The 26,181-nt window shown below is 43.4% G+C and overlaps 1 protein-coding gene across 1 annotated transcript in view; it reads left to right on the forward strand.

Annotated features, from left to right (window-relative positions):
* Positions 1 to 26,181, forward strand: part of LOC128652460 (uncharacterized) — a 186,002-nt gene that overhangs the window by 100,605 nt on the left and 59,216 nt on the right. Inside the window, exon 5 of the mRNA XM_053705398.1 lies at positions 907 to 1,022. Within this exon, the coding sequence (XP_053561373.1) occupies positions 907 to 1,022 (116 nt within the window). The remainder of the gene's footprint in view (positions 1 to 906; positions 1,023 to 26,181) is intronic.

Genomic DNA, 26,181 nt, shown 5'->3' on the forward strand with positions numbered 1-26,181 from the left:
TTTAGGCACTACATAATATTCTGACATAAATCTGACCCACTTTTTAAAATGTCTATTTCCACTTTAGTTTTGGCATTTTTTCTTTGTGTTAACTCAACAAATAATATTTTCTTTTTTAACTTTTTCTCAAATTAAAAAAATCCTTTATTTTCTGAAATAACAAAGAATGGCAACAAATATTTATCAACAATGCAAAAATGGTGTGTGTGTGGTTTTTTTTAAACCAGTATGTGCCAGTGAGTCTTTTTCCATTATTTTCTAAATTTTGCTTTATGGTTCCACATTTAATATTGATTCACCATCCCAAAACACTGTTATATTTATTATTTTATACCTATGTTTTTCAATATAAAAAATTGGAATGAGAAGATAGTTTGTAGTCATTCTTCTTTTTAGTAAAATATTTTTATTGGAACTAACATAAGAGGCATACGAGGACGATGAACAAACCGCTTAAACAAGCAAAATGACATCTTCATGTACATAGTTTGTATGGCATTGGTGGTGACAAGTGGCGTCTGAGGTATTGGTGAACAGTTGGTTGTCATTTTTGCACTTTATGCAATAAGTGAGCAGAAACAAAATTTCTATCCATGCAATATTGGAACAATAAAAGTACTGAGAGGGTTACCACTCAGTTTTCAAACATATGGATAATCTTACAAATATCCTATCTTGGATAACTTAAACCTCTCACACAAAAGAAGCACCAAACACAAAAATGCTCCTCTCAAATTGTGACTTACTTATTCTCATTTTCTAATTGTTACTTTTACAATTGTATTTTAAATTGTCAACTTCCAAAAGATTTATTATAAAATTGACAAAAATATATACACTGTAATTACTTTTTATCTACTTTTTATTGCTTATTTTCTTTTCTATCTGTTTCTAATTATTATATAGATATTTTTGCATGAGGCAAGTCATTTATTTACTGCTGATATACAAAGAGCCTGGATTCATTTGCAGCAAGGTGGATTAGTTGCTGATATTCATGGGATGAACCGAGTGAAAGAAAGGTAAAAAATAATAATTGAATGAAAAGAGGAAACAGTAAAATGTGTGAATAAAAGGAAAATAAAATAAAGTGTGTGAAAAATAATAACACTTTTTTTTTTTAATGTAGTACTAATACTTTTGGTTGTTGAATATTGAAGTGAGCTCATTATTATATATATATTTAGTATATTAGGGTATTGGATATATTTTGCACCTTCTTTTGATTCAGTTATGTTTTAAAGGAAAGGCTAATTTCTCCAACATTGGTGTGTCCGGTCCACGGCGTCATCCTTACTTGTGGGAAATATCTCTTCCCCAACAGGAAATGGCAAAGAGTCCCAGCAAAGCTGTCCATATAGTCCCTCCTAGGCTCCGCCCACCCCAGTCATTCTCTTTGCCGTTGCACAGGCAACATCTCCACGGAGATGGTTAAGAGTATGTGGTGTTTAGTTGTAGTTTTTTATTCTACTATCAAGAGTTTGTTATTTTAAAATAGTGCTGGTATGTACTATTTACTCTGAAACAGAAAAAGATGAAGAGTTCTGTTTGTGAGAGGAAGATGATTTTAGCAGACAGTAACTAAAATCGTTTGCTGTTTCCACATAGGACTGTTGAGATGAAGTAACTTCAGTTGGGGGAAACAGTTAGCAGACTTTTCTGCTTAAGGTATGACTAGCCATATTTCTAACAAGACTGTGTAATGCTGGAAGGCTGTCATTTCCCCTCATGGGGACCGGTAAGCCATTTTCTTAGTCTCAAACAGAATAAAGGGCTTATTATGGGCTATAAAACTGGTAGACACTTTTATGGGCAAAATCGACTGCTTTATTTGGGAATTTTATACATGTTTATGCTTGTAATTCACACTTATAAGCTTGGGGAACGTTTTTTAACATCAGGCTCTGTGTTAGACACCTTTCCAGTCAGGAAGGGCCTTCCCAGTTGTAGGCTGAGCCTCATTTTCGCGCCATTACTGCGCAGTTACTTTTGAGAGCAAGACATGCAGATGCATGTGTGAGGATCTGAAAGTAGTTGGAAAAGTTCCTAGAAGGCTTCATCTGGTATCGTATTCCCCCCTGGGTTTGGTAAAGTCGCAGCAAAGGCTGTAGCTGGGACTGTAGAGGGGTTAAAACTGTAACCGGCTCCGGTTTCTTTATTTTAAGGGTTAAAGCTCTGAAAATGGGTGTGCAATACTTTGAATGCTTTAAGACACTGTGGTGAAAATTTGGTACATTTTGAACAATTCCTTTATACTTTTTCACATATTCAGTAATAAAGTGTGCACTGTTTAAAATTTAAAGAGACAGTAACGGTTTTGTTTTAAAACGTTTTTTGTACTTTTTTGACAAGTTTAAGCCTGTTTAACATGTCTGCACCTTCAGATAAGCTATGTTCTATATGTTTGAAGATCAATGTGTGTCCCCCTTCAAAATTGTGTGATAATTGTGCCATAGCATCCAAACAAAGTAAGGACAGTATTGCCACAGATAGTAAAGTTGCCCAAGATGATTCATCAGATGAAGGGAGTAGAAATAGTTCTACATCATCTCCTTCTGTGTCTACACCAGTTTTGCCCACGCAGGAGGCCCCTAGTACTTCTAGCGCGCCAATGCTTATTACTATGCAACAATTAACGGCAGTAATGGATAACTCCATAGCAAATATTTTATCCAAAATGCCTGCATATCAGAGAAAGCGTGATTGCTCTGTTTTAAACACTGTAGAGCAGGAGGGCGCTGATGATAATTGCTCTGTCATACCCTCACACCAATCTGAAGGGGTCATGAGGGAGATTTTGTCGGATGGGGAAATTTCAGATTCAGGTAAAATTTCTCAACAGGCAGAACCTGATGTTGTGACATTTAAATTTAAATTAGAGCATCTCCGCGCACTGCTTAAGGAGGTGTTATCTACTCTGGATAATTGTGACAACCTGGTCATTCCAGAAAAATTATGCAAGATGGACAAGTTCCTAGAGGTTCCGGTGCACCCTGACGCTTTTCCTATACCCAAGCGGGTGGCGGATATAGTGAATAAGGAGTGGGAGAAGCCCGGCATACCTTTTTGTCCCCCCTCCTATATTTAAGAAATTATTTCCTATGGTCGACTCCAGAAAGGACTTATGGCAGACAGTCCCTAAGGTCGAGGGGACAGTTTCTACATTAAACAAGCGCACTACTATTCCTATCGAGGATAATTGTGCTTTCAAAGATCCTATGGATAAAAAATTGGAGGGTTTGCTTAAAAAGATTTTTGTACAGCAAGGTTACCTCCTGCAACCCATTTTGTGCATTGTTCCTGTCACTACGGCAGCGTGGTTCTGGTTCGAGGAACTAGAAAAGTTGCTCAGTAGAGAGACTCCGTATGAGGAGGTTATGGACAGAGTTCACGCACTCAAGTTGGCTAATTCTTTTATTTTAGATGCCACTTTGCAACTAGCTAGATTAGCGGCGAAAAATTCAGGGTTTGCAATTGTGGCGCGCAGAGCGCTTTGGCTAAAGTCTTGGTCAGCGGATGTATCTTCCAAGACAAAATTGCTTAATATCCCCTTCAAGGGTAAGACTCTCTTTGGGCCAGAATTGAAAGAGATTATTTCAGACATCACTGGGGGAAAGGGCCATGCCCTCCCACAAGATAGGCCTTTCAAAGCCAAGAATAAGTCTAATTTTCGTTCCTTTCGCAATTTCAGGAACGGACCGGCCTCTAACTCTGCATCCTCTAAACAAGAGGGTAATGCCTCTCAAACCAAACCAGCCTGGAAACCGGCGCAAGGCTGGAACAAGGGTAAGCAGGCCAAGAAGCCTGCTGCTGCTAACAAAACAGCATGAAGGAGTAGCCCCCGATCCGGGACCGGATCTAGTAGGGGGCAGACTCTCTCTCTTTGCTCAGGCTTGGGCAAGAGATGTTCAGGATCCCTGGACACTAGAAATAGTTTCTCAGGGTTATCTTCTGGAATTCAAAGAACTACCCCCAAGGGGAAGGTTCCACATGTCTCACTTATCCTCAAACCAAATAAAGAGACAGGCATTCTTACATTGTGTAGAAGACCTGTTAAAGATGGGAGTGATAAACCCAGTTCCAACGGCGGAACAAGGAATGGGATTTTACTCAAATCTGTTTGTAGTTCCCAAAAAAGAGGGAACTTTCAGACCAATTCTGGATTTAAAGATCCTAAACAAATTTCTCAGAGTACCATCATTCAAAATGGAAACCATTCGAACGATTCTACCCACAATCCAGGAAGGTCAATTTATGACTACCGTGGATCTAAAGGATGCGTATCTACATATTCCTATCCACAAAGAACATCATCAGTTCCTAAGGTTCGCCTTTCTGGACAAACATTACCAGTTTGTGGCCCTCCCATTCGGGTTAGCCACTGCTCCAAGGATTTTCACAAAGGTACTCGGATCCCTTCTAGCAGTTCTAAGACCAAGGGGCATTGCAGTAGTACCGTACTTGGACGACATTCTAATACAAGCGTTGTCTCTTTCAAAGGCAAAGGCTCACAGAGACATTGTTCTGGCCTTTCTCAGATCTCACGGATGGAAGGTGAACATAGAAAAAAGTTCCCTGTCTCCGTCGACAAGAGTTCCCTTCTTGGGAACAATAATAGATTCTTTAGAAATGAGGATTTTCCTGACAGAAGTCAGAAAGTCAAAACTTCTAAACGCTTGTCAAGTTCTTCATTCTATTCCTCGTCCTTCCGTAGCTCAGTGCATGGAAGTAGTAGGATTGATGGTTGCAGCAATGGACATAGTTCCTTTTGCGCGAATTCATCTAAGACCATTACAACTGTGCATGCTGAAACAGTGGAATGGGGACTATACAGACTTGTCTCCAGTGATTCAAGTAGATCAGAAGACCAGAGACTCACTCCGTTGGTGGCTAACCCTGGACCACCTGTCCCAGGGAATGAGCTTCCGCAGACCAGAGTGGGTCATCGTCACGACCGACGCCAGTCTAGTGGGCTGGGGCGTGGTCTGGGAATCCCTGAAAGCTCAGGGACTATGGTCTCGGGAAGAGTCTCTTCTCCCGATAAACATTCTGGAACTGAGAGCGATATTCAATGCTCTCAGGGCTTGGCCTCAACTAGCAAAGGCCAGATTCATAAGATTCCAATCAGACAACATGACGACTGTTGCTTATATCAATCATCAGGGGGGAACAAGGAGTTCCCTGGCGATGAAAGAAGTGACCAAAATAATAAAATGGGCAGAGGATCACTCCTGCCACCTATCTGCGATCCACATCCCAGGTGTGGAAAACTGGGAGGCGGATTATCTGAGTCGTCAGACATTCCATCCGGGGGAGTGGGAACTCCACCCGGAGATCTTTGCCCAGTTGACTCAATTATGGGGCATTCCAGATATGGATCTGATGGCGTCTCATCAGAACTTCAAGGTTCCTTGCTACGGGTCCAGATCCAGGGATCCCAAGGCGACTCTAGTGGATGCACTAGTAGCGCCTTGGACCTTTAACCTAGCCTATGTGTTTCCACCGTTTCCTCTCATTCCCAGGCTGGTAGCCAGGATCAAGCAGGAGAGGGCCTCGGTGATGTTGATAGCTCCTGCGTGGCCACGCAGGACTTGGTATGTAGACCTGGTGAATATGTCATCGGTGCCACCATGGAAACTACCTTTGAGACAGGATCTTCTTGTACAGGGTCCATTCGAACATCCAAATCTGGTCTCCCTCCAGCTGACGGCTTGGAAATTGAACGCTTGATTCTATCAAAGCGTGGGTTTTCAGATTCGGTGATAGATACTCTAGTTCAAGCCAGAAAACCGGTAACTAGAAAAATTTACCATAAAATATGGAAAAGATATATCTGCTGGTGTGAATCCAAGGGATTCTTATGGAATAAGATCAAAATCCCTAAGATCCTTTCCTTTCTACAAGAGGGTTTGGATAAAGGATTATCAGCGAGTTCTCTAAAGGGACAGTGTTACGGTTACCCTTAGTCTCGCTGGGAGATGGACCGCTTAGTAGCCTGGATCCCTATTGCTAAAGAGGGGAGAAGCTGCTTTCCATAGTATTCTATATGAGTCTCGCAAATATAGAATAATCTCCCTTAGCTGCAGTACAGCTAGGATACCCTTCTGCCCACAAAAACGAGTCAACGCTGCGATTGAGGGTCAAACAAGAACTCAGGACTGGGATGCCCAGCCTGCTTTTTATTAAGGTTACATGCACACAGGGCACTCCCAGGGGGAGAGGGGGGGAAGCACAAAATCCCCCATCACACATTTAGATAGAGAGCACTGTCCTTTGACAGGCCACAATAGGATTACAGTACTTAAGATAACAAGTTTACAAGTTCATCTTATCAATTAGCAGTCTGGCTCCAGAGGTGATTAGACAATAGTTTCTAAAAGCTGAAAAAAAAGAGTTAACTCTTTATGAAATGAAACTTGTTACAGTTTTCTTGGAGCCCTTCTTAGGCGCTGGCTTGCTGGTTCAGGCATTGCTGCTGGGAAATAAGCTCTTCACAACAGAATAACTAATGCTTCTGTAACATTGCTCCCTTTCTGTGGAACACTCTGGCAGACACGGTCTGACCCCTTTTCGGGGCAGACTAAGGCTGTCCAGACCGCTGGTTATGCGGGGCTGAGGTCGGTTTGTCTGGACAACCCGTCGGCGTTGCCATTCTGTTTCCCAGGTCTGTAAGTAATGGTGAAATTGAAGGTTTGCAACGATAAGCTCCAACGTAATAGCCTGCCGTTATCTCCAGAGACCCGGTTCAGCCACACCAACGGGTTATGGTCGGTGACCAGAGTGAACTCCTGACCATATAAATAGGGAGTCAATTTCTTTAATGCCCACACCAAAGCCAAACACTCCTTTTCGACCGCTGCATAGCTGACTTCGCGGGGCAGGAGCTTCCGGCTGATGTAGGCAACTGGATGCTCCCCTCCATCTTCGCCTACTTGGCTGAGGACAGCTCCCAGCCCGAACATGGAAGCATCTGTATGGACGATAAAACGTTTGTTAAGGGCTGGGGCCGCCAAGACAGGAGCGTTAATTAGAGCATTTTTGAGAGCCTGGAAAGCCGTTTCACAGTGGGGAGACCACAGGACCTGTCGAGGTAAGTTCTTCTTGGTCAAGTCAGTCAGGGGTTTGGCAAGTGTGCTGTAGTCTGGTACGAACCGTCTATAGTACCCTGCCGTGCCCAGGAAGGCTAGGACCTGAGTCTTAGTGATGGGGGTGGGCCAATTGGCGACAGCTTCTATTTTGGCCGGCTCTGGTCGCTGCTTTCCACACCCCACCCGGTGACCCAGGTACTGTACCTCGGCCATCCCAAAGTGGCATTTTTCTGGCTTCAGAGTCAGGCCAGCAGCCCGGATCTGATCCAGAACCATTCCCACATGAGCTAAGTGGTCCTCCCAGGACTCACTGTGGATCGCTATGTCGTCCAGGTAGGCGCAAGCAAAACTCTGGAAGCCATCCAGGAGCCTATCCACCAAGCGCTGGAATGTAGCTGGGGCATTCTTCATCCCAAACGGCATTACCCTAAACTGATATAAGCCGAATGGGGTGACGAATGCCGACTTGGGGATAGCCTCCGGGGCCAGGGGAATCTGCCAGTAACCTTTGCAGAGGTCAATAGTGGTCAGGTAATTTCCCCTGGCTATACGATCGAGTAGCTCGTCTACCCTGGGCATAGGGTAAGCGTCCGTCACGGTATTTTCATTGAGCCTCCGATAGTCTACGCAGAACCGGGTGGTCCCATCTTTCTTGGGCACCAAGACAACTGGGGAGGCCCAGGGACTATCGGAGGGCTCAATTACCCTGAGCTGGAGCATCTCATCGATCTCCTTCTTCATTCCTGTCCTAACTGCTTCGGGGATTCGGTACGGAGCCTGGCGCAAGGGAGCTTGTCCCGGAGTATCTACCTGGTGGGTGGTTAAAGTAGTGTACCCTGGCTTCGGGGAGAAGGTGAGGTGTTTGGACTGGAGGAGTTGGTTGAGCTGCTCCCTTTCAGTGGGGCTAAGTCGGTCCCCTATCTGAACCTGCGCCACTATACCTGTGGGGAGGCTCTTTTCTAATAGGTCTGGAATGGGTAAACTGTCGGGGTCTTCCTGAGGGGAACAACATACGGCCGTCACGTTCTCTGGTCGCTCAAAATATTCCTTGAGCATGTTTACATGGAATGTCTTTTTAAGATTGTTGTCGTGGCAGCTAGCTATCACATAAGTGGTGTCTCCCCTTTTCTCTACGATCTGGTAGGGACCCTGCCAGGACGCCTGCAATTTGTCTGTCTTCACCGGCTTAAGTACTAACACCTTTTGTCCTATGGTGAAGATTCTCTTTCGGGCCCCCCGATCGTACCATACTTTCTGTCTTCTCTGGGCCAACTGGAGATTAGCCCGCACGGATTTGGCTAATTGCTCCATTCGGTCCCTGAGTTCCAGCACGTATGGCACAATTGGGACACCGTCAGCCTCCATCTCTCCCTCCCAGTGCTCCCGGATCAGGTTTAGGGGTCCCCGTACCTTTCTTCCGTAGAGCAACTCGAAGGGAGAGAACCCTGTCGTTTCCTGGGGCACCTCCCGATAAGCAAATAGGAGGTGCGGCAGGAAGCGTTCCCAGTCTCGGTATTCCTGAGTGAACGTCTTGAGCATTTGCTTGAGGGTCCCATTGAACCTCTCACACAGCCCGTTCGTCTGGGGGTGGTATGGGGAGCTTAGGAGGGACTTAATTTTGCAAACCTGCCAGAGTTGTTGGGTCAATTCAGCCGTAAATTGGGTGCCTCGGTCGGATAGGATTTCTTTTGGAAATCCTACCCGGGAGAACACCTGTACTAGTGCATTCGCTACCGTATCCGCTTGTATGTTGGATAGGGCGACAGCCTCTGGGTACCTGGTAGCGTAGTCCACTACGGTAAGAATGTATCGCTTACCGGAGGGACTAGGGGTAGCCAGTGGTCCCACTAGGTCAATAGCAACCCGGCTGAAGGGTTCCTCTACAATGGGCATATTTACTAGCTGGGCTTTAGGGTGATCGCCTCGCCTTCCTACTCGTTGACACACATCGCAGGTGTTACAGTAAGTTCTAACGTCAGCGTGCACCCCTGGCCAAAAGAACGTGTGAGTAATGCGGTGTAGGGTACGGGTAACGGCTAGGTGGCCTGCTAAGGGGATGTCGTGGCCTATTTTGAGGATTTCTTGACGGTATTTGTGGGGCACTACCAGCTGTCGCCTACGCTGTCCCCTTTTCTCTGTCCAGCGGTATAGTTTCCCTTTTTCCCATAAGAATGTTTCGTTATCTGCCCCGCCCCCTCCGGTCTCTGCTCGTTCCCGGTACTTTTGTAAGGTCGGGTCAGTCTTAGACTCTGCCTCAAAGGCATCTGGGGTGTCCCAGGGTATGGGGCCTAACCTGTCAGGCAAGGTCGGGGTAGGTCTTACCTGTGTCTCCCGCACTGGTGAGAGCTCTCGCTCCGTCCGGGCTTGGGCCCGTGTAGTCACTGGGTCCGCCTCGTTGTTGCATACTGGAGCATAGGCAGAAGTCATGGGGCCCAAATCGTTGCCCAGTAGTACTTCGGCAGGTAAATTATCCATTAGGCCCACGTTCACAGCCCCCTTTCCCGCTCCCCAATCAAGATGCACTTTAGCTGTTGGAATTTTGTACACATCCCCCCCCGCCACTCTAACGGCCACAGTCTGTCCGGATCGCTTGTGCTCTGGCACCAAATGACTCTGTACCAGCGTGATAGTAGCCCCTGTGTCTCGCAATCCCTCGGTAGATCGCCCCTCGAGCCATACCCTCTGCCGATGGTGCTGGCGGTTATCTGAGGCAGCATATACAGGGTCTGCCTCGTGAAGCGGCCCCACATATCCCTCCATAGGGGCCTCTTGGTTAACACAGAGGGCCCGGGCCGGACGATAGGACCCAGAGGGGTAATTGTAATTCCTGGGTGTCTGGTGCGTATTAAGGGGGCAGCTAGCCATGAAATGCCCTGGTTGCTTGCATCGGTGGCAAGTCGGTCTGGGACGCTCAGAGCTGTTATTGGGTGGTCCTGAGTGTCGGACGGGCCCTGTGGGCACCGGGGCTCGGAATTCAGCACGAGGGGGTGCACGGTAAACCTCTCTGGGTTCGACCCGTGCTGGAGCTCGGTAGTTCATGGGTTCGTGAAGACGGGAGTCATAATGTTCATCGGCCAATTTGGCTGCTTCTTCTAAGGTAGAAGGCCGCCTGTCTCGCAGCCATTCCTTCCCTTGCTGTTCCATGCCATTATAAAAATGTTCTAAGAGAAACAATTGTAAAATTTCCTCCCCAGTCACCGCTTTACTTCCGCTCAGCCAGTGATTTGCCGCTCTCCGCATTCGGTGCGCCCATTCCATATGGGTATCGTTAGGCTTCTTTTCCGTGCCCCGAAACTGTCGGCGATACGTGTCCGGAGTTACAGCGTACCGTCGCAACAGTGTCTCCTTAACTAGCTCATACTGTGTCACTTCCTCAGCACCCAGAGTACGAAAGGCTTCCAGGGCTCGCCCGGATAGTTTCCCAGACAATATCGTGGGCCACTCTCTGTTGGGAATCTGGTGCAGGGCACATTGCCTTTCGAAGTCCGCCAAATATTCATCAATCCCTGTCTTGCTCTCTAGGAAGGGTCGAAATGCCGCATAGGGTATCTTGGGCCTCCCAGCATTTTCGACAGGGATGATTACCTGCGGGGCTTCAGCATTGCGGTGTGCGTTCGCTAGGTTGAGTTCGTGGGCTCGAGTCTCTCGTATATCCTCGTCCGCCTCCGCCATCAACTGCTGTACCAATTCCATGGAGGGGTTCGGCCCGTATAATGAGAGCCTTTCCCGAACAATCCTGGTTTTTTCGTCACTAATCGTGGTCGGTGTTTCCGCCATTGTGAAGCTCTGATCCAGTTCGGTCAATTCTGCGATCAGCTCTCTCCTCGGCCGGTTGCTGGCGTACCCCCCTCTGCTTTCAAGTAAATCCTTTAGGGTTGTACGCTTCAATTTTTCGTAAGCGCTCTCCATCCGTTCTGTACCTCTCCTAGGAAATCCAGGAAAATCCCGCCGCTGCCGCCAAATGTTACGGTTACCCTTAGTCTCGCTGGGAGATGGACCGCTTAGTAGCCTGGATCCCTATTGCTAAAGAGGGGAGAAGCTGCTTTCCATAGTATTCTATATGAGTCTCGCAAATATAGAATAATCTCCCTTAGCTGCAGTACAGCTAGGATACCCTTCTGCCCACAAAAACGAGTCAACGCTGCGATTGAGGGTCAAACAAGAACTCAGGACTGGGATGCCCAGCCTGCTTTTTATTAAGGTTACATGCACACAGGGCACTCCCAGGGGGAGAGGGGGGGAAGCACAAAATCCCCCATCACACATTTAGATAGAGAGCACTGTCCTTTGACAGGCCACAATAGGATTACAGTACTTAAGATAACAAGTTTACAAGTTCATCTTATCAATTAGCAGTCTGGCTCCAGAGGTGATTAGACAATAGTTTCTAAAAGCTGAAAAAAAAGAGTTAACTCTTTATGAAATGAAACTTGTTACAGTTTTCTTGGAGCCCTTCTTAGGCGCTGGCTTGCTGGTTCAGGCATTGCTGCTGGGAAATAAGCTCTTCACAACAGAATAACTAATGCTTCTGTAACAGACAGATTTCTGCTTTATCTGTCTTATTACACAAACGACTGGCAGCTGTGCCAGATGTTCAAGCATTTGTTCAGGCTCTGGTTAGGATCATGCGTGTTTACAGAACTTTGACTCCTCCCTGGAGTTTAAATCTAGTTCTTTCAGTTCTTCAAGGGGTTCCGTTTGAACCTCTACATTCCATAGATATTAAGTTGTTATCTTGGAAAGTTTTGTTTTTGGTTGCTATTTCTTCTGCTAGAAGAGTTTCTGAGTTATCTGCTCTGCAGTGTTCTCCGCCCTATCTGGTGTTCCATGCAGATAAGGTTGTTTTGCGTACTAAGCCTGGTTTTCTTCCAAAGGTTGTTTCTAACAAAAATATTAACCAGGAGATAGTTGTTCCTTCTTTGTGTCCGAATCCAGTTTCAAAGAAGGAACGTTTGTTACACAATTTAGAAGTAGTCCGTGCTCTAAAATTCTATTTAGAAGCTACAAAAGAGTTCAGACAAACTTCTTCTCTGTTTGTCGTCAATTCTGGTAAAAGGAGAGGTCAAAAAGCGACTTCTACCTCTCTTTCCTTTTGGCTTAAAAGCATCATCCGATTGGCTTACGAGACTGCCGGACGGCAGCCTCCAGAAAGAATCACAGCTCACTCCACTAGGGCTGTGGCTTCCACATGGGCCTTCAAGAACGAGGCTTCTGTTGATCAGATATGTAAGGCAGCGACTTGGTCTTCACTGCACACTTTTGCCAAATTTTACAAATTTGATACTTTTGCTTCTTCAGAGGCTATTTTTGGGAGAAAGGTTTTGCAAGCCGTGGTGCCTTCTGTTTAGGTAACCTGATTTTCTCCCTCCCTTCATCCGTGTCCTAAAGCTTTGGTATTGGTTCCCACAAGTAAGGATGACGCCGTGGACCGGACACACCAATGTTGGAGAAAACAGAATTTATGCTTACCTGATAAATTACTTTCTCCAACAGTGTGTCCGGTCCACGGCCCGCCCTGGTTTTTTAATCAGGTTTGATGAATTATTTTCTCTAACTACAGTCACCACGGCACCCTATAGTTTCTCCTGTTTTTTTCCTCCTGTCCGTCAGTCGAATGACTGGGGTGGGCGGAGCCTAGGAGGGACTATATGGACAGCTTTGCTGGGACTCTTTGCCATTTCCTGTTGGGGAAGAGATATTTCCCACAAGTAAGGATGACTCCGTGGACCGGACACACCGCTGGAGAAAGTAATTTATCAAGTAAGCATAAATTCTGTTTTCATTTACAGAAAGCAATGGGATTTAGATTTTTTTTTGCAAACGGAGGCATTGCAGCTTGTGATTATTGTATAAATGCTCTCGTAATACCCTACACATTGTCTAAAATAGAATCCAGAGACTGTCTGGTAACATAGGTTTGTAAGGTCTCTACTATCTGTGCATAGAAAATACACATACATCCAATACTTAGAATACAAATTTGCTGTCCAGAAATGGCATGCTGGGTCTTCTTACACACACACACACACATATATATATATATATATATATATATATATATATACATACAGTCATGGCCAGAAATATTGGCACCACTTTGCACAGACAATTGTTGCAATTACAAATGTTTAGGCATTCTCATGTTTATTTCATTTGTTTGGTTTAGTATGACACAAAAAAGTGGAGAATAAAAAAAGCAAAATCTGACACATTCCATGCAAAACTCCAAAAATGGACTGGACAAATGATTCTGCTCTAGATGTAATGAACACATTTCTGTTGAAGGGAAGCAGAGCAGGATGGAAAACTGGGAGTCAGATAAAAAGCTCTGGAGGGCAGCACTCACTGTGGCGCCAGGGCTGTAGGTTGAGCAGGGCATGAAATCAATGAATATTCAAATTATTGTACCCTTTTTTTCGTAACTTAAAAGGTCTATGTACATTTATAAATAACTTACACCTAGATTACGAGTTTTGTTGGTAAACCTGTGCAGGGCTAACGCTCAGTTTCAGCTCACCGCTCACCTACAAACAATGCTGGTATTACAGGTTTTTTTCAACCCGGCGTTAGCCTCTAAAAAGTGAGAGAAGAGCAAAATTTAGCTCCACATCTCACCTCAATACCAGCGCTGCTTACGGTAGCGGTGAGCTGGCTAAACGTGCTTGTGCACGATTTCCCCATAGGAAACAATGGGGCAGAATTGGCTGAAAAAAAACGCAAAAAAGCAGCGTTCAGCTCCTAACGCAGCCCCATTGTTTCCTATGGGGAAACAAAATTTATGTCTACACCTAACAACCCTGAGTCTAAACACCTCTAATCTTACACTTATTAACCCCTAATCTGCCTCCCCGCTATCACTGACACCTACATTATATTATTAACCCCTAATCTGCCGCTCCGGACACCGCCGCCACCTATATTATACTTATGAACCCCTAATCTGCTGCCCCCAACATTGCCGACACGTACATTTAATTTATTAACCCCTAATCTGCCCCCCCCAACGTCGCCGCCCCTATAATAAAGTTATTAACCCCTAAACCTAAGTCTAACCCTAACACCCCCCCCTAACTTAAATATAATTTAAATAAATATAAATAAAATAACTACAATTAAATAATTTTTTACTATTTAAAACTAAATACTTACCTATAAAATAAACCCTAAGCTAGCTACAATATAACTTATATTTACACTGTAGCCATCTTAGGATTTATTTTTATTTTACAGGCAACTTTGTATTTATTTTAACTAGGTACAATAGTTATTAAATAGTTATTAACTATTTAATAACTTTCTAGTTAAAATAAAAACAAATTTACCTGTAAAATAAAGCCTAACCTAAATTACAATTACACCTAACACTACACTATCATTAAAATAATTTCCTAAATTAACTACAATTAACTACAATTAAATAAAATAAACTAAAGTACGAAAAAAAACTAAATTACAGGGGAAAAAAATAATTACAAGAATTTTAAACTAATTACACCTAATCTAATCCCCCTAATAAAATAAAAAAGCCCCCCAAAATAATAAAAATCCCTACCCTATACTAAATTACAAATAGCCCTTAAAAGGGCTTTTTGCGGGGCATTGCCCCAAAGTAATCAGCTCTTTTACCTGTAAAAAAAAAATACAATACCCACCCAACATTAAAACCCACCACCCACACACCCAACCCTACTCTAAAACCCACCCAATCCCCCCTTAATAAAACCTAACACTAACCCCTTGAAGATCACCCTACCTTGAGACGTCTTCACCCAGCCGGGCACAAGTGGTCCTCCGGAGAGGCAGAAGTCTTCATCCGATCTGGGCAGAAGAGGACCTCCAGATGGGCAAAAGTCTTCATCCAGGCGGCATCTTCTATCTTCATCCATCCGGAGCGGAGCGGGTCCATCTTCAAGCCAGCTGAAGGCTTTAAAGGGACACTAAACCCCAAATTTTTCTTTCATGATTAAGGTAGATAATACAATTTTAAACTAAATTCCAGTTTAATTCTATTATCTAATTGCTTCATTTTTTTAGATATCCTTTGCTGAAGAAATAGCAACACACATGGATGAGCCAATCACATGATTCATCTATGTACAGCCACCAATCATCATCTACTGAGCCTATCTAGATATGCTTTTTAGCAACGAATATCCAGAAAATGAAGCAAATTAGATAAAATATGCAAATTATGAAACTGTTGAAAATTCCATGCTCCTTCTAAATCATGAAAGAAAAACATTTGGTTTCATATCCCTTTAATACCTCTCCCACTTCCTCTATCCCCCAGTCATTCTTTGCTTTTCATCACAGGAGGATGGCAGAGAAATGCCAGAAGATTTTCGGAGTTGTTCCTCAGGAGGGGTATATGCCCTTCGATATGGGACTGGAGTTTTAAGTACTCTTGTCAGCCTCTCAGTGAGAGCATTGACGAAAGTTAGAGTCAGGAGATGCAGGGAGAGTCTTCCTGCGAACCTATCCAGACTGCCTGCTAACAGCTCCTTAAGCAACCATTGTTGACGAGTTTCACTGTCTGCTTTTTCTTCACTCAAGTCCATGTCAGGAACGATGCTACAAGACTGTCACACTTGAGAGGCTGTGTTTCTGTTCCACAGCACGGATTCTGGTAAGATCTTTTCAATTTTTACATATGTTGAAAAACGCTGAAGACAGGGTCACAGTGTGGCTCCTTTTATCTTAATAGAATCATGGGTTATTATTTCCTGAGGGAGGTTATTGAACAGTGGGGACTAATCAAATGTGATACTTTGATTTTATGCTGCTTTATGTGTGAGATTTTTTAGGCCCATGGACTGTTGTTGTATGCGGTAACAGAACATACAAGTTTTTACTTTCACTTTGAACACTGCGCAGCTTGTAGCTTGGCACGTTTTTTCTCATAGCAGGGGCAGTCCTTCCTTGCGCACCACGTGACTGGGTGTGGTCACACTTTTGTTTTCTCTTTCCTGACCGAGCGTGCTGTCGGAGAAGACGTTTGTTTCTCTGTTTGCCTGGGTCTAGGAGGTGGTGAGTGCCCCAGTGATTGGGAGTATAAAGGGGCCTTTTGTGAAAAATAAAAAGTTAATTTATTCTGTGTCCTACCGTTGTTAGTGCAAGCTATGGAGGATTCTGATATGCTTGAGGGTACTCCCTCTATTCCTCATAGTAATACCTGTGTATATTTTGGGGAGGCCTTGGTATGCCCTCCCTCTCAACTATGTTCCATATGCATCAACAAGGTTATTATGTCTAAGAAGGTTAACCCCTTTAGTACTACTGAGCTGTCCACCTCTGAGGACTCGCCATCCCGTGAGGTGCATACCCATCAGTCATCTCCATCATCACATGCAGCTTCCCGTAGCACGCCTGATTCTCTATCTGGAGGGAGCCTTTTACCATCTGACTTTATCACGCAATTAAAGACGGCGGTGTCTGAGGCTCTTAGTGCTTTACCTCACCCTGCAAGCGAAAGGTTAAACATAGCTCTCTGGTCCAGGGGACATTCAGTGATTTATTAGATTTGGTGTGCTAGCTGGAGGCGCTGGTTCAGCTTGTATCAGTCGTTGGTATCTTCCTTTCCTTTCCTTCCTCAGTTGTATAACTTTAGGTGCAAAATAGTGGTGCTGAAATATCAGACAATACACCATACAAAGGTGAATATCTACTCACAGTGTATATTGCAGGTTACCGGCTCCTTCCCAATATGAAAAGACAATATCACAGATTCAGTAAAAAAGTTTGTCTTTATTTGGCTCAACGCAAAAGCGTTTCAACGGTCCCAGCCGTCTTTCTCAAGAGCAATAAAAAGTGCTTTACAAACCAAAGCATACCTTTCCGCTGCACAGGCTGCCTTTAAATACATGTCAGTTACGCTACCTGCTTCCCCATTGGAGGAGAGCAGGTTTACACCCGATTCAAAATTTCAATTGTAAATTTAAAATAAACATCTAAAAAAACATAAAAAACAATATTAATTATATTAGAAACTATAAGTTTGTTTTAAAATATAAAATTTCTGTAGATATCATTTTTGCCGGTTTTGTAGTTCCCTTTCAGGTAGTTTTCTGTTTCAAGTTCTCTTTCAGGTCCGGTATGTCAGTGAAGATCACATGTTATAGGTTGTCCAATGAAATTCAGTTTCTGGTATAGTGATGTTTTGTAGTTCCCTTTCAGGTAGTTCTCTATTTTAGGTTCCCATTCAGGTCTGATATGTCAGTGGGTATCACATGTTATCGAATGTCCAATGAAAAACAGTTTCTGATTTTCTCAAAATAAAAAGACATAAGTGTTATTCACAGATATAAAGTTTCTTATATGAATTCTGCTTATCCAAATATTTAGAGGAGGTAGAATAAATTGCCACTTAGAAGTTTGTTATAAGTTGGAATAGATACTTTTCATAATTAAACATTCATATTATAAATAGACTTCTATACTTATTGAATGTTAAATATTGACTCAGCGACTTGTGTGTTGCATATAATTTCTTGAAATTAAGTGTGAGAATTATATTCTTTTGTACAATATGTGTATATATAAACATTAAGTGTGATGATATAACATGAACTGTCTGTATAAATACATGTTTATTTTGCCCCCCTTTCATGTACTAATGTTTTTCAGTATTCGCTTTACACAAATTTTACTGGTTTATTCGGGCCCCAATTTTTCTTAGGAACACATTATAGATTATCATCTATTTTGCCCCCCTTTCATATGTTGAAGGTTTTTAAGACAAAAACAGCTTTTTTTTTTTTTTTTTTTTGCGTGTGTGTCCTTATACTCGTATTCACCTCAACAAGAACAAAAAATGCTACTGATTTATTTAGGCCCCATATTTTCACCTTTTGAATTTATCATTTATTTTGCCCCCCCCCCATCATATGTTGAGTTTTTTTTTTTTTTTTTTTTTTTTTTCAGTCATCTCCATCATCACATGCAGCTTCCCGTAGCACGCCTGATTCTCCGTCTGGAGGGAGCCTTTTACCATCGGACTTTATCACGCAATTAAAGACGGCGGTGTCTGAGGCTCTTAGTGCTTTACCTCCCCCTGCTAAGCGCAAGCGAAAGGTTAAACATAGCTCTCTGGTCCAGGGGACATCCAGTGATTTATTAGATTTGTCTGCCTTTCAAGTATCCAAGGATGGGTCACACTCTGAGTATTCAGAGGGTGAACTTTCTGGATCCGAGTCTGCTACCTCTATCCCTCCTGCTACGGAGAAGCCAGCCTTTAGATTCAAAATTTAACACTTATGTTTTCTTCTAAAGGAAGTTCTGTCGACATTAGAGGTTCCCGAGGCCAAGTTGCCTGATGAACCTTTGATCCCTAAATTAGACAGAGTGTACGAGGACAGGGTGGCGCCGCTAACTTTTCCTGTACCTGTAAAAATGGCGAACATTATTAAGAACAAGTGGGATAGAATTGGATCTTCCTTTTCCCCTTCGTCTGCCTTTAAAAAATGATTCCCAGTCCCGGACTCTCAGTTGGAGTTGTGGCGTTCCGTCCCTAAGGTGGATGGCGCTATCTCCACACTAACCAAGCGTACTACTATCCCTCTGGAGGATATTCGGAGAGCCGACGGATAAGAAGATGGAAACTTTTCTCCGAAAAATGTTTCAGCATACGGGATACTTATTTCAACCGTCAGCGGCTGTTGCCTCGGTTGCTGGAGCTGCGGCCTACTGGTGCCACTCCTTAGCAGATTTGATCGAGGTGGAGGGTCCCATTGATGTTATCCAAGAAAGAATTAAAGCATTGAGAATTGCTAATTCTTTTATCTGTGATGCAAACATGTAGATTATTCAGTAAATCTATAAGGTGAACAGGAAAAGACAGCGCCTCATAGTGCAGATAAAACTTTTAAAATGGTGAGATCACAAAAAACGAACAGATGAAAATATACTCACAAGAGTACTGGCACTCTTATATAAAGAAGTGCGAATATGCAGGCTGACATTTAACAGCAGTTAGTACTCTGACAAAAGGCTCCTCTGATAAATCAAGGGCGCAGCCGTGGACTCTCCTCCAAACAGGTCACAGGATCTACTGGATCAGCACAGTTTGCGGTGTACAGCTACCCCTGTATATTGGAAGTTGGGAGCAAATGTCCGTCTGAACCAGGCTGTTTTAGAGAGTTAAAAGTGACCCCAATATACAACAATGGGATATCAAACAATAAAAAGCTGTGACAGAGCTTAGTATAAAAACACTGTACAATTTATTAACTGAGCTTATAATGCGTTTCTCGGCCGCAAGCTCCTGGCCGTTTCCTCAAATGAAAACTGTGCTGATCCAGTAGATCCTGTGACCTGTTTGGAGGAGAGTCCACGGCTGCGCCCTTGACTTATCAGAGGAGCCTTTTGTCAGCGTACTGACTGCTGTTAAATGTCAGCCTGCATATTCGCACTTCTTTATATAAGAGTGCCAGTACTCTTGTGAGTATATTTTCATCTGTTTGTTTTTTGTGATCTCACCATTTTAAAAGTTTTATCTGCACTATGAGGCGCTGTCTTTTCCTGTTCACCTTATAGATTTACTGACTGATCACGCAGTTCCAAGACCAGCAGCCCATTGCTTTCAACTCAGCATCATTGCACCAGAGATACCATTCTGGGAGATACCGTTCACAACCATCTTATGGACAGTACACGATAAGCCTTAAAAAACTTTTTCTCATATTCAAATATAAACTTTATAGTGCTTTTTAAATTATCTTTATTTCTGTTTTTTTATTTTGTTATTTGCTTACAACGGTTTACTCGTAACATTGTTTCTATTTGATATTCATATATGCCTTACTCATATGCTCTTTATTGACACTTTTGATATAAAATAGTTCCATTGTTATATTACACATTTAAACAGGATACTTATCCTAGTGGCGCACTCTATCACGGCACATTTGGTTCAGTTTTTTCACTATGTAGATTATTCGCCTGAATGCTAAGATCTTTGGTTTCTCAGTACAGACCCGTCGGGCGCTCTGATTGAAGTCCTGGTCTGCAGACATGACTTCTAAGTCTAGACTACTTTCCCTCCCCTTTAAGGGAAATATTTTATTTGGTCCAGGCCTGCACTCCATTATCTCCACGGTTACAGGGGGCAAGGGTGCCTTCCTACCGCAGGATAAAAAGAACAAATCTAAGGGACAAGGATCTAATTTTTGTTCCTTTTGTTCTGAAAATTCCCAACATCAGCAGACCTCCTCTAAGCCCGAGCAAACCAAGAGCACTTGAAAGCCATCTCAATCCTGGAATAAATCCAAGCAGAACAAGAAGCCCGCCAAGAACAAGTTGACATAAAGGGGCGGCCCCCGACCGGCACTGGATCGTGTAGGGGGCAGACTGTCGCTGTTTTCAGATGCTTGGTTCAGGGACGTGCAGGATCCATGGGTCCTGGAGGTCATAGCTCAGGGATACAAGATAGGTTTCAAATCTCATCCACCCAAGGGCAGATTTCTCCTCTCAAGCCTGTCTTCCAGACCAGAAAAGAGGGAAGCCTTTTTTGGGTGCGTGCAGGATCTGTCCTCATTAGGGGTCATTGTCCCGGTTCCTATCGCAGAAAGAGGTTTGGGATACTATTCAAACCTATTCATGGTCCCAAAAAAGGAGGGAACTTTCCGCCCGATTCTGGACCTAAAGTGCTTAAACAAGTTTCTGAATGTCCCCTCAATCAAGATGAAGACAATAATGTTCATCCTTCCTCTAGTTCAGGAAGGAGAGTTCATGACGACCATAGATCTGAAGGATGCCTATCTTCACGTTCCAATCCACAGGGAACACTTCCCGTTCCTAAGGTTTGCGTACCTGGATTAGCGAAAGGTTGCAAAGGTTCTAGGGGCTCTCCTGTCTGTCGCCAGAACCCAAGGTATAGCAGTAGCTCCCTACTTTGACAACATTCTGGTTCAAGCACAATCTTTTCGTCTAGCGGAGGACCATTCGGTATCTCTTCTCTCCCTTCTTCGATCTCATGGATGGAAGATAAACTTAGAAAAGAGTTCTCTTATTCCAAGCACCAGGGTAGAATTCCTGGGTACTATAATAGGCTCGATATCCATGAGGATATTTCTAACCGACCAGAGACGTTGCAAGCTAGCTTCGGCATGTCTTGCCTTCTGGACCTCCTTAAGGCCATCTGTGGCTCAGTGCATGGAGGTATTTGGTCTCATGGTGTCCAGGATGGACATGATTCCCTTTGCCAGGTACCGTCTCATACTGTTACAGCTATGCATGCTGAGGCAGTGGAACGGCAATCATTCGGATCAGTCTCAACAGATTTCCCTGGACAGCCGGTCGAGAGAATCGATCTCTTGGTGGCTCTGTCCATATCTTTTATCCCGAGGGACATCCTTTCTAAGACCATCCTGGGAGATTGTGACTACGGACGCGAGTCTATCAGGATGGGGAGCTGTTTGGGGAACCAAGAAGGCACAGGGCCTGTGGTCTTAGGAGGAACGCTCCCTCCCGATCAACATTCTGGAACTTAGAGCAATCTACAATGCTATGAAGGCTTGGCCTCTTCTGGGTTCGTCCCGGTTTATCAGATTCCAATCAGACAATATCACCTCCGTAGCTTACATGGTCTCTCCATCCCGAAGTGTTTGCGGAGATATGCAACATGTGGGGGACGCAAGTGATAGATCTCAAGGCATCTCATCTCCATACCAAGCTACCCAGATATGGGTCGAGGTCCAGGGATCCTCAGGCGGAGCATTAGCATTAGCAGTGCCTTGGAGGTTCAGTCTAATCTATCTTTTTCCACCGTTACCACTCCTTTCTCGAGCAGTGGTCCGCATCAAGCAGGAGCAGGCGTCAGTAATTCTGATTTCTCCATCGTGGCCGCGAAGGACGTGGTTCACAGATCTGGTGAGGATGTTATCTTCTCCTCCATGGAAGTTACCTTGTCGCAGGGATCTGCTGGAACAAGGTCCTTTTATTCATCAAAATCTAGATTCTCTGAGGATGACTTCTTAGTCCTTGCCAAGAGAGGGCTTTCTGAGAGAGTTATTGATACTCACATTCAAGCTCGTAAGCCGGTTGCTCGTCACATCTATCATAAGGTGTGGAGAACCTACCTATTCTGGTGTGAAGAACATGGATTTCCCTGGCATAAAGTTAAGGTTGCCAGGATTCTATTGTTTCTCCAGTATGGACTTGAGAAGGGTCTTTCGGCCAGTTCCCTGAGGGGAAAGATTTCGGCCCTGTCTGTTTTACTGCACAAGAGACTCTTTGAGCTTCCAGATGTTCAGTCTTTTGTTAAGGCTCTGATTAGAATCAGACCTGTATTCAGATCTTCGCCTCCTCCTTGGAGTCTGAATCTGGTCCTTAAGGTTTTGCAACGGGCTCCGTTTGACCCTATGCGTGAAATTGACATTAAGTTGTTGTCCTGGAAGGTTCTTTTTCTATTGGCTATTGCTTCTGCACGCAGAGTATCTGAGATTGTCGCCTTGCAATGTGAGCCTCCTTATCTGGTATTCAATTCGGATAAGGCTGTCCTACGTACTAAGTTAGGGTTTCTCCCTAAGGTCGTATCAGATCGCAACATCATTTAAGAGATTGTGGTCCCTTCTTTGTGTCCTAATCCTTCTTTTTCGAAGGAACGTTTACTTCACAATTTGGATGTGGTTCGTGGCTTGAAGTTTTATCTTCAGGCTACTAAGGGTTTTAGACAATCTTCTTCCTTGTTTGTTGCCTGTTCTGGGAAGCGTAAGAGTCAAAAGGTCTCTTCGACTTCCTTATCTTTTTGGTTGAGGAGTCTTATCCGCTTAGCTTATGAGACAGCGGGACATAAACCTCCTCAGAGAATTATGGGTCATTCTTCTTGAGCAGTGGCTTCCTCTTGGGCCTTTAAGAACGAGTCCTCTATGGATCAGATTTGTAAAGTGGCTACCTGGTCCTCCTTACACACTTATTCTAAAGTTTACAAGTTTGATGTTTCTGCTTCAGCTGAAGCAGTCTTCGGGAGAAGGGTTTTGCAGTCTGTGGTGCCCTCAGATTAGGGTCCGCCTCTCTTTTTGTCCCTCCTGTATTCATTCAGTGTCCTCTAGCTTGGGTATAAGTTTCTTAACAGTAAGAAATAAAGCCGTTGAACTCTCCTTATATTAAGAAGGCAAACATAAATTATGCTTACCAGATAATTTCATTTCCTTCTGTATAAGGAGAGTTCACGGCCCCAGCCCGTGTTCTCTGATGGGCGGCGCCTAAATTTATATTTCTCTTCTGGCACCTTTTATACCCTGATATTTCTCCTACTGTTCCTTGTTCCCTCAGCAGAATGACTGGGGGATAGGGGAAGTGGGAGAGGTATTTAAACCTTTGGCTGGGGTGTCTTTGCCTCCTCCTGATGGCCAGGTTCAGTATTCAGGAATTAAGCCGTGGACTCTCCTTATACAGAAGGAAATGAAACTATCTGGTAAGCATAATTTATGTTTTTAATCATATCACAAACATTTCTAAAATTTCTGATATGGAATAATCTGAGCAACAACAAAAAATAGCCATAATTTCATTTAAATTTCAACGCCTAGATTACGAGTTTGGTGTAAGCCTTAAAAAGCAGCGTTGAGAGGTCCCAACGCTGCTTTTTAACGCCCGCTGGTATTACGAGTCTGGCAGGTACAGGTGTACCGCTCACTTTTCTTCTGCGACTCGAGGCTACCGCAAATCCCGTTATGTCAATTGCGTATCCTATATTTTTAATGGGACTTGCCTAACGCCGGTATTATGAGTCTTGGAAGAAGTGAGCGGTAGACCCTCTCCTGTCAAGACTTCTATTGCATATAAAAGTCAGTAGTTAAGAGTTTTATGGGCTAACACCGGAACATAAAGCTCTTAACTAAAGTGCTACAAAGTACACTAACACCCATAAACTTTTTTAACCCCTAATCTGCCGACCGGACATAGCCGCCACCTACTTTATACCTATGAACCCTTAATCTGATGCCCCTAACATTGCAGACACCTACATTATATTTATTAACCCCTAATCTGCCGCCCCAACGTCGCCGCCACCTGCCTACAATTATTAACCCCTAATCTGCTGACCGGACATCGGCGCCACTTTAATAAATGTAGTAACCCCTAAACCGCCACACTCCCGCCTCGCAAACACTAGTTAAATTGTATTAACCCCTAATCTGCCTGCACTAACATCGCAGACACCTACTTACATTTATTAACCCCTAATCTTCTACCCCCAACGTCGCTGCTACTATATTAAAGGTATTAACCCCTAAACCTAAGTCTAAACCTAACCCTAACCCCCCCTAACTTAAATATAATTTAAATTAAAGGAAATTAATTTAACAAAATTAATTAAATTATTCCTATTTAAAACTAAATACTTACCGATAAAATAAACCCTCAGCTAGCTACAATATAACTAATAGTTACATTGTAGCTAGCTTAGGATTTATATTTATTTCACAGGCAACTTTGTATTTATTTTTTTATTTTATTTTTTAACATTTTTATTTAGGAATTTGTGCATAACAATGCATTCAGATATACATAATACATGTTCTGATGTAAAATGCAGATATAATACAATGCAGTCATAAGAAACATGTTTGCATGGGCATATTGACAGATATCTATCCTCCTTTTTGTGATTTCAACATAAGATATGCACATACACCATGCAATAAGTGTACACGATATACATCAATGATTGTGACAGTTTAAGGTATCAGCACGTCTGTCCATAGGTGATATATGATATATCTGTTCCATGCAAAATAAACAGGACACAAACTAGAAAAACAAACAAACCAGAAAAAGAAAAAGAAAAAAAAAAGGGAAAACAAAGGCTCTCAACAAGATGTTGGCTGGACAGTTAGTGTTCAGATTGAGATAACTGAATATCAGCTAACCTATCAAGCCTCTCCATCAGGGAATGTAATACTTAGGGATTAAATACATTTATGGATGGGTTTCCTATTATACTACAGTGTTAGAGAAAGGGGCTCTATTTAATGCTATATGAGGATATTCTGGAAAGACAGGATTCTCTAAAATACTAAAGTGAGGTCTGCCTTGTACTCGTCAGTAAATGTCAGATGAATCCAACTCCCAGGCAGGAGACGTGGGTCTGGATATAAGGCAGCATAGAAAAGTATACTAGTTAGATCATCAATCTTAATGTCCCTCCTCTAGAGTGTGTGGGGCATAGTTCAAGGGTGATGAGTAAACATATTATGTTATCGCAGCTCATTAGAAGTTATATCATTGAAATCACAGTACTCTGGGAAAATTTATGAGATCAGTGGTTTACATCCCACAACCTGTACAACCTTTGATAGAAATTATTGGTTCATGCACAACTCTGTCTTCATTGCGACCTCCATTTTGATGCTTTCGATTGCATGAGTAATGCTAGAATTTCTGAAGCTGTCAGTTGCGTCAGGGCCGAGGCATTGCACCGCCTCTAGCCGTCCCTCCCGGCGTTTTGCATCAGTTTCCTCCACCGTTAGGTGATTTAGCACTCTATGAGCCTGTGCATAAGGGATGCCAGTTTGATAGGAAGGCCCTCAAGGTACATCAGAGAATCCCTTTCTGTTATATCCGACATGCTTTAAAATTGTTTCTCCTCTCCTCCAGGAATCATGTAGCAATAAAGTGATGCTAGTCAGCGTTTTAGTTAACTGTCCAGTTGGTTATATGTGTTGAAGAGGTTCAGTAAGTTAGAATACTCCAACGGCACTGATGACCCGGCTCTTCCCGGGGGGGGGGGGTATGCCTATATGTAGTAGGCCGCCGCCTTAGGCCTTTATGCTCCGATCTGAGCTCCCAGTGTCATAAGAACAGCCAGATAAAGAAATATTGGGCCACAATCGCCAACCCTGTGAGGCTAATGTATATTATTGTCTTAATCTTGCTGTAAAAGGTTGATAATTGGCGGATTATCAGAGATTCTTCTGGAGCCTGCAGAAAATGCGTTCCTATCCAGAACACTGCTCGGACACCCCCCCCCCCCAACTTTGTATTTATTTGAACTAGGTACAATAGTTATTAAACAGTTATTAAATATTTAATAACTAACTAGCTAAAATAAGTACAAAATTACCTGTAAAATAAATCCTAACCTAAGTTACAA

Source organism: Bombina bombina, chromosome 3, assembly GCF_027579735.1.
Source record: "Bombina bombina isolate aBomBom1 chromosome 3, aBomBom1.pri, whole genome shotgun sequence".
Classification (NCBI taxonomy): Eukaryota; Metazoa; Chordata; class Amphibia; order Anura; family Bombinatoridae; genus Bombina; species Bombina bombina.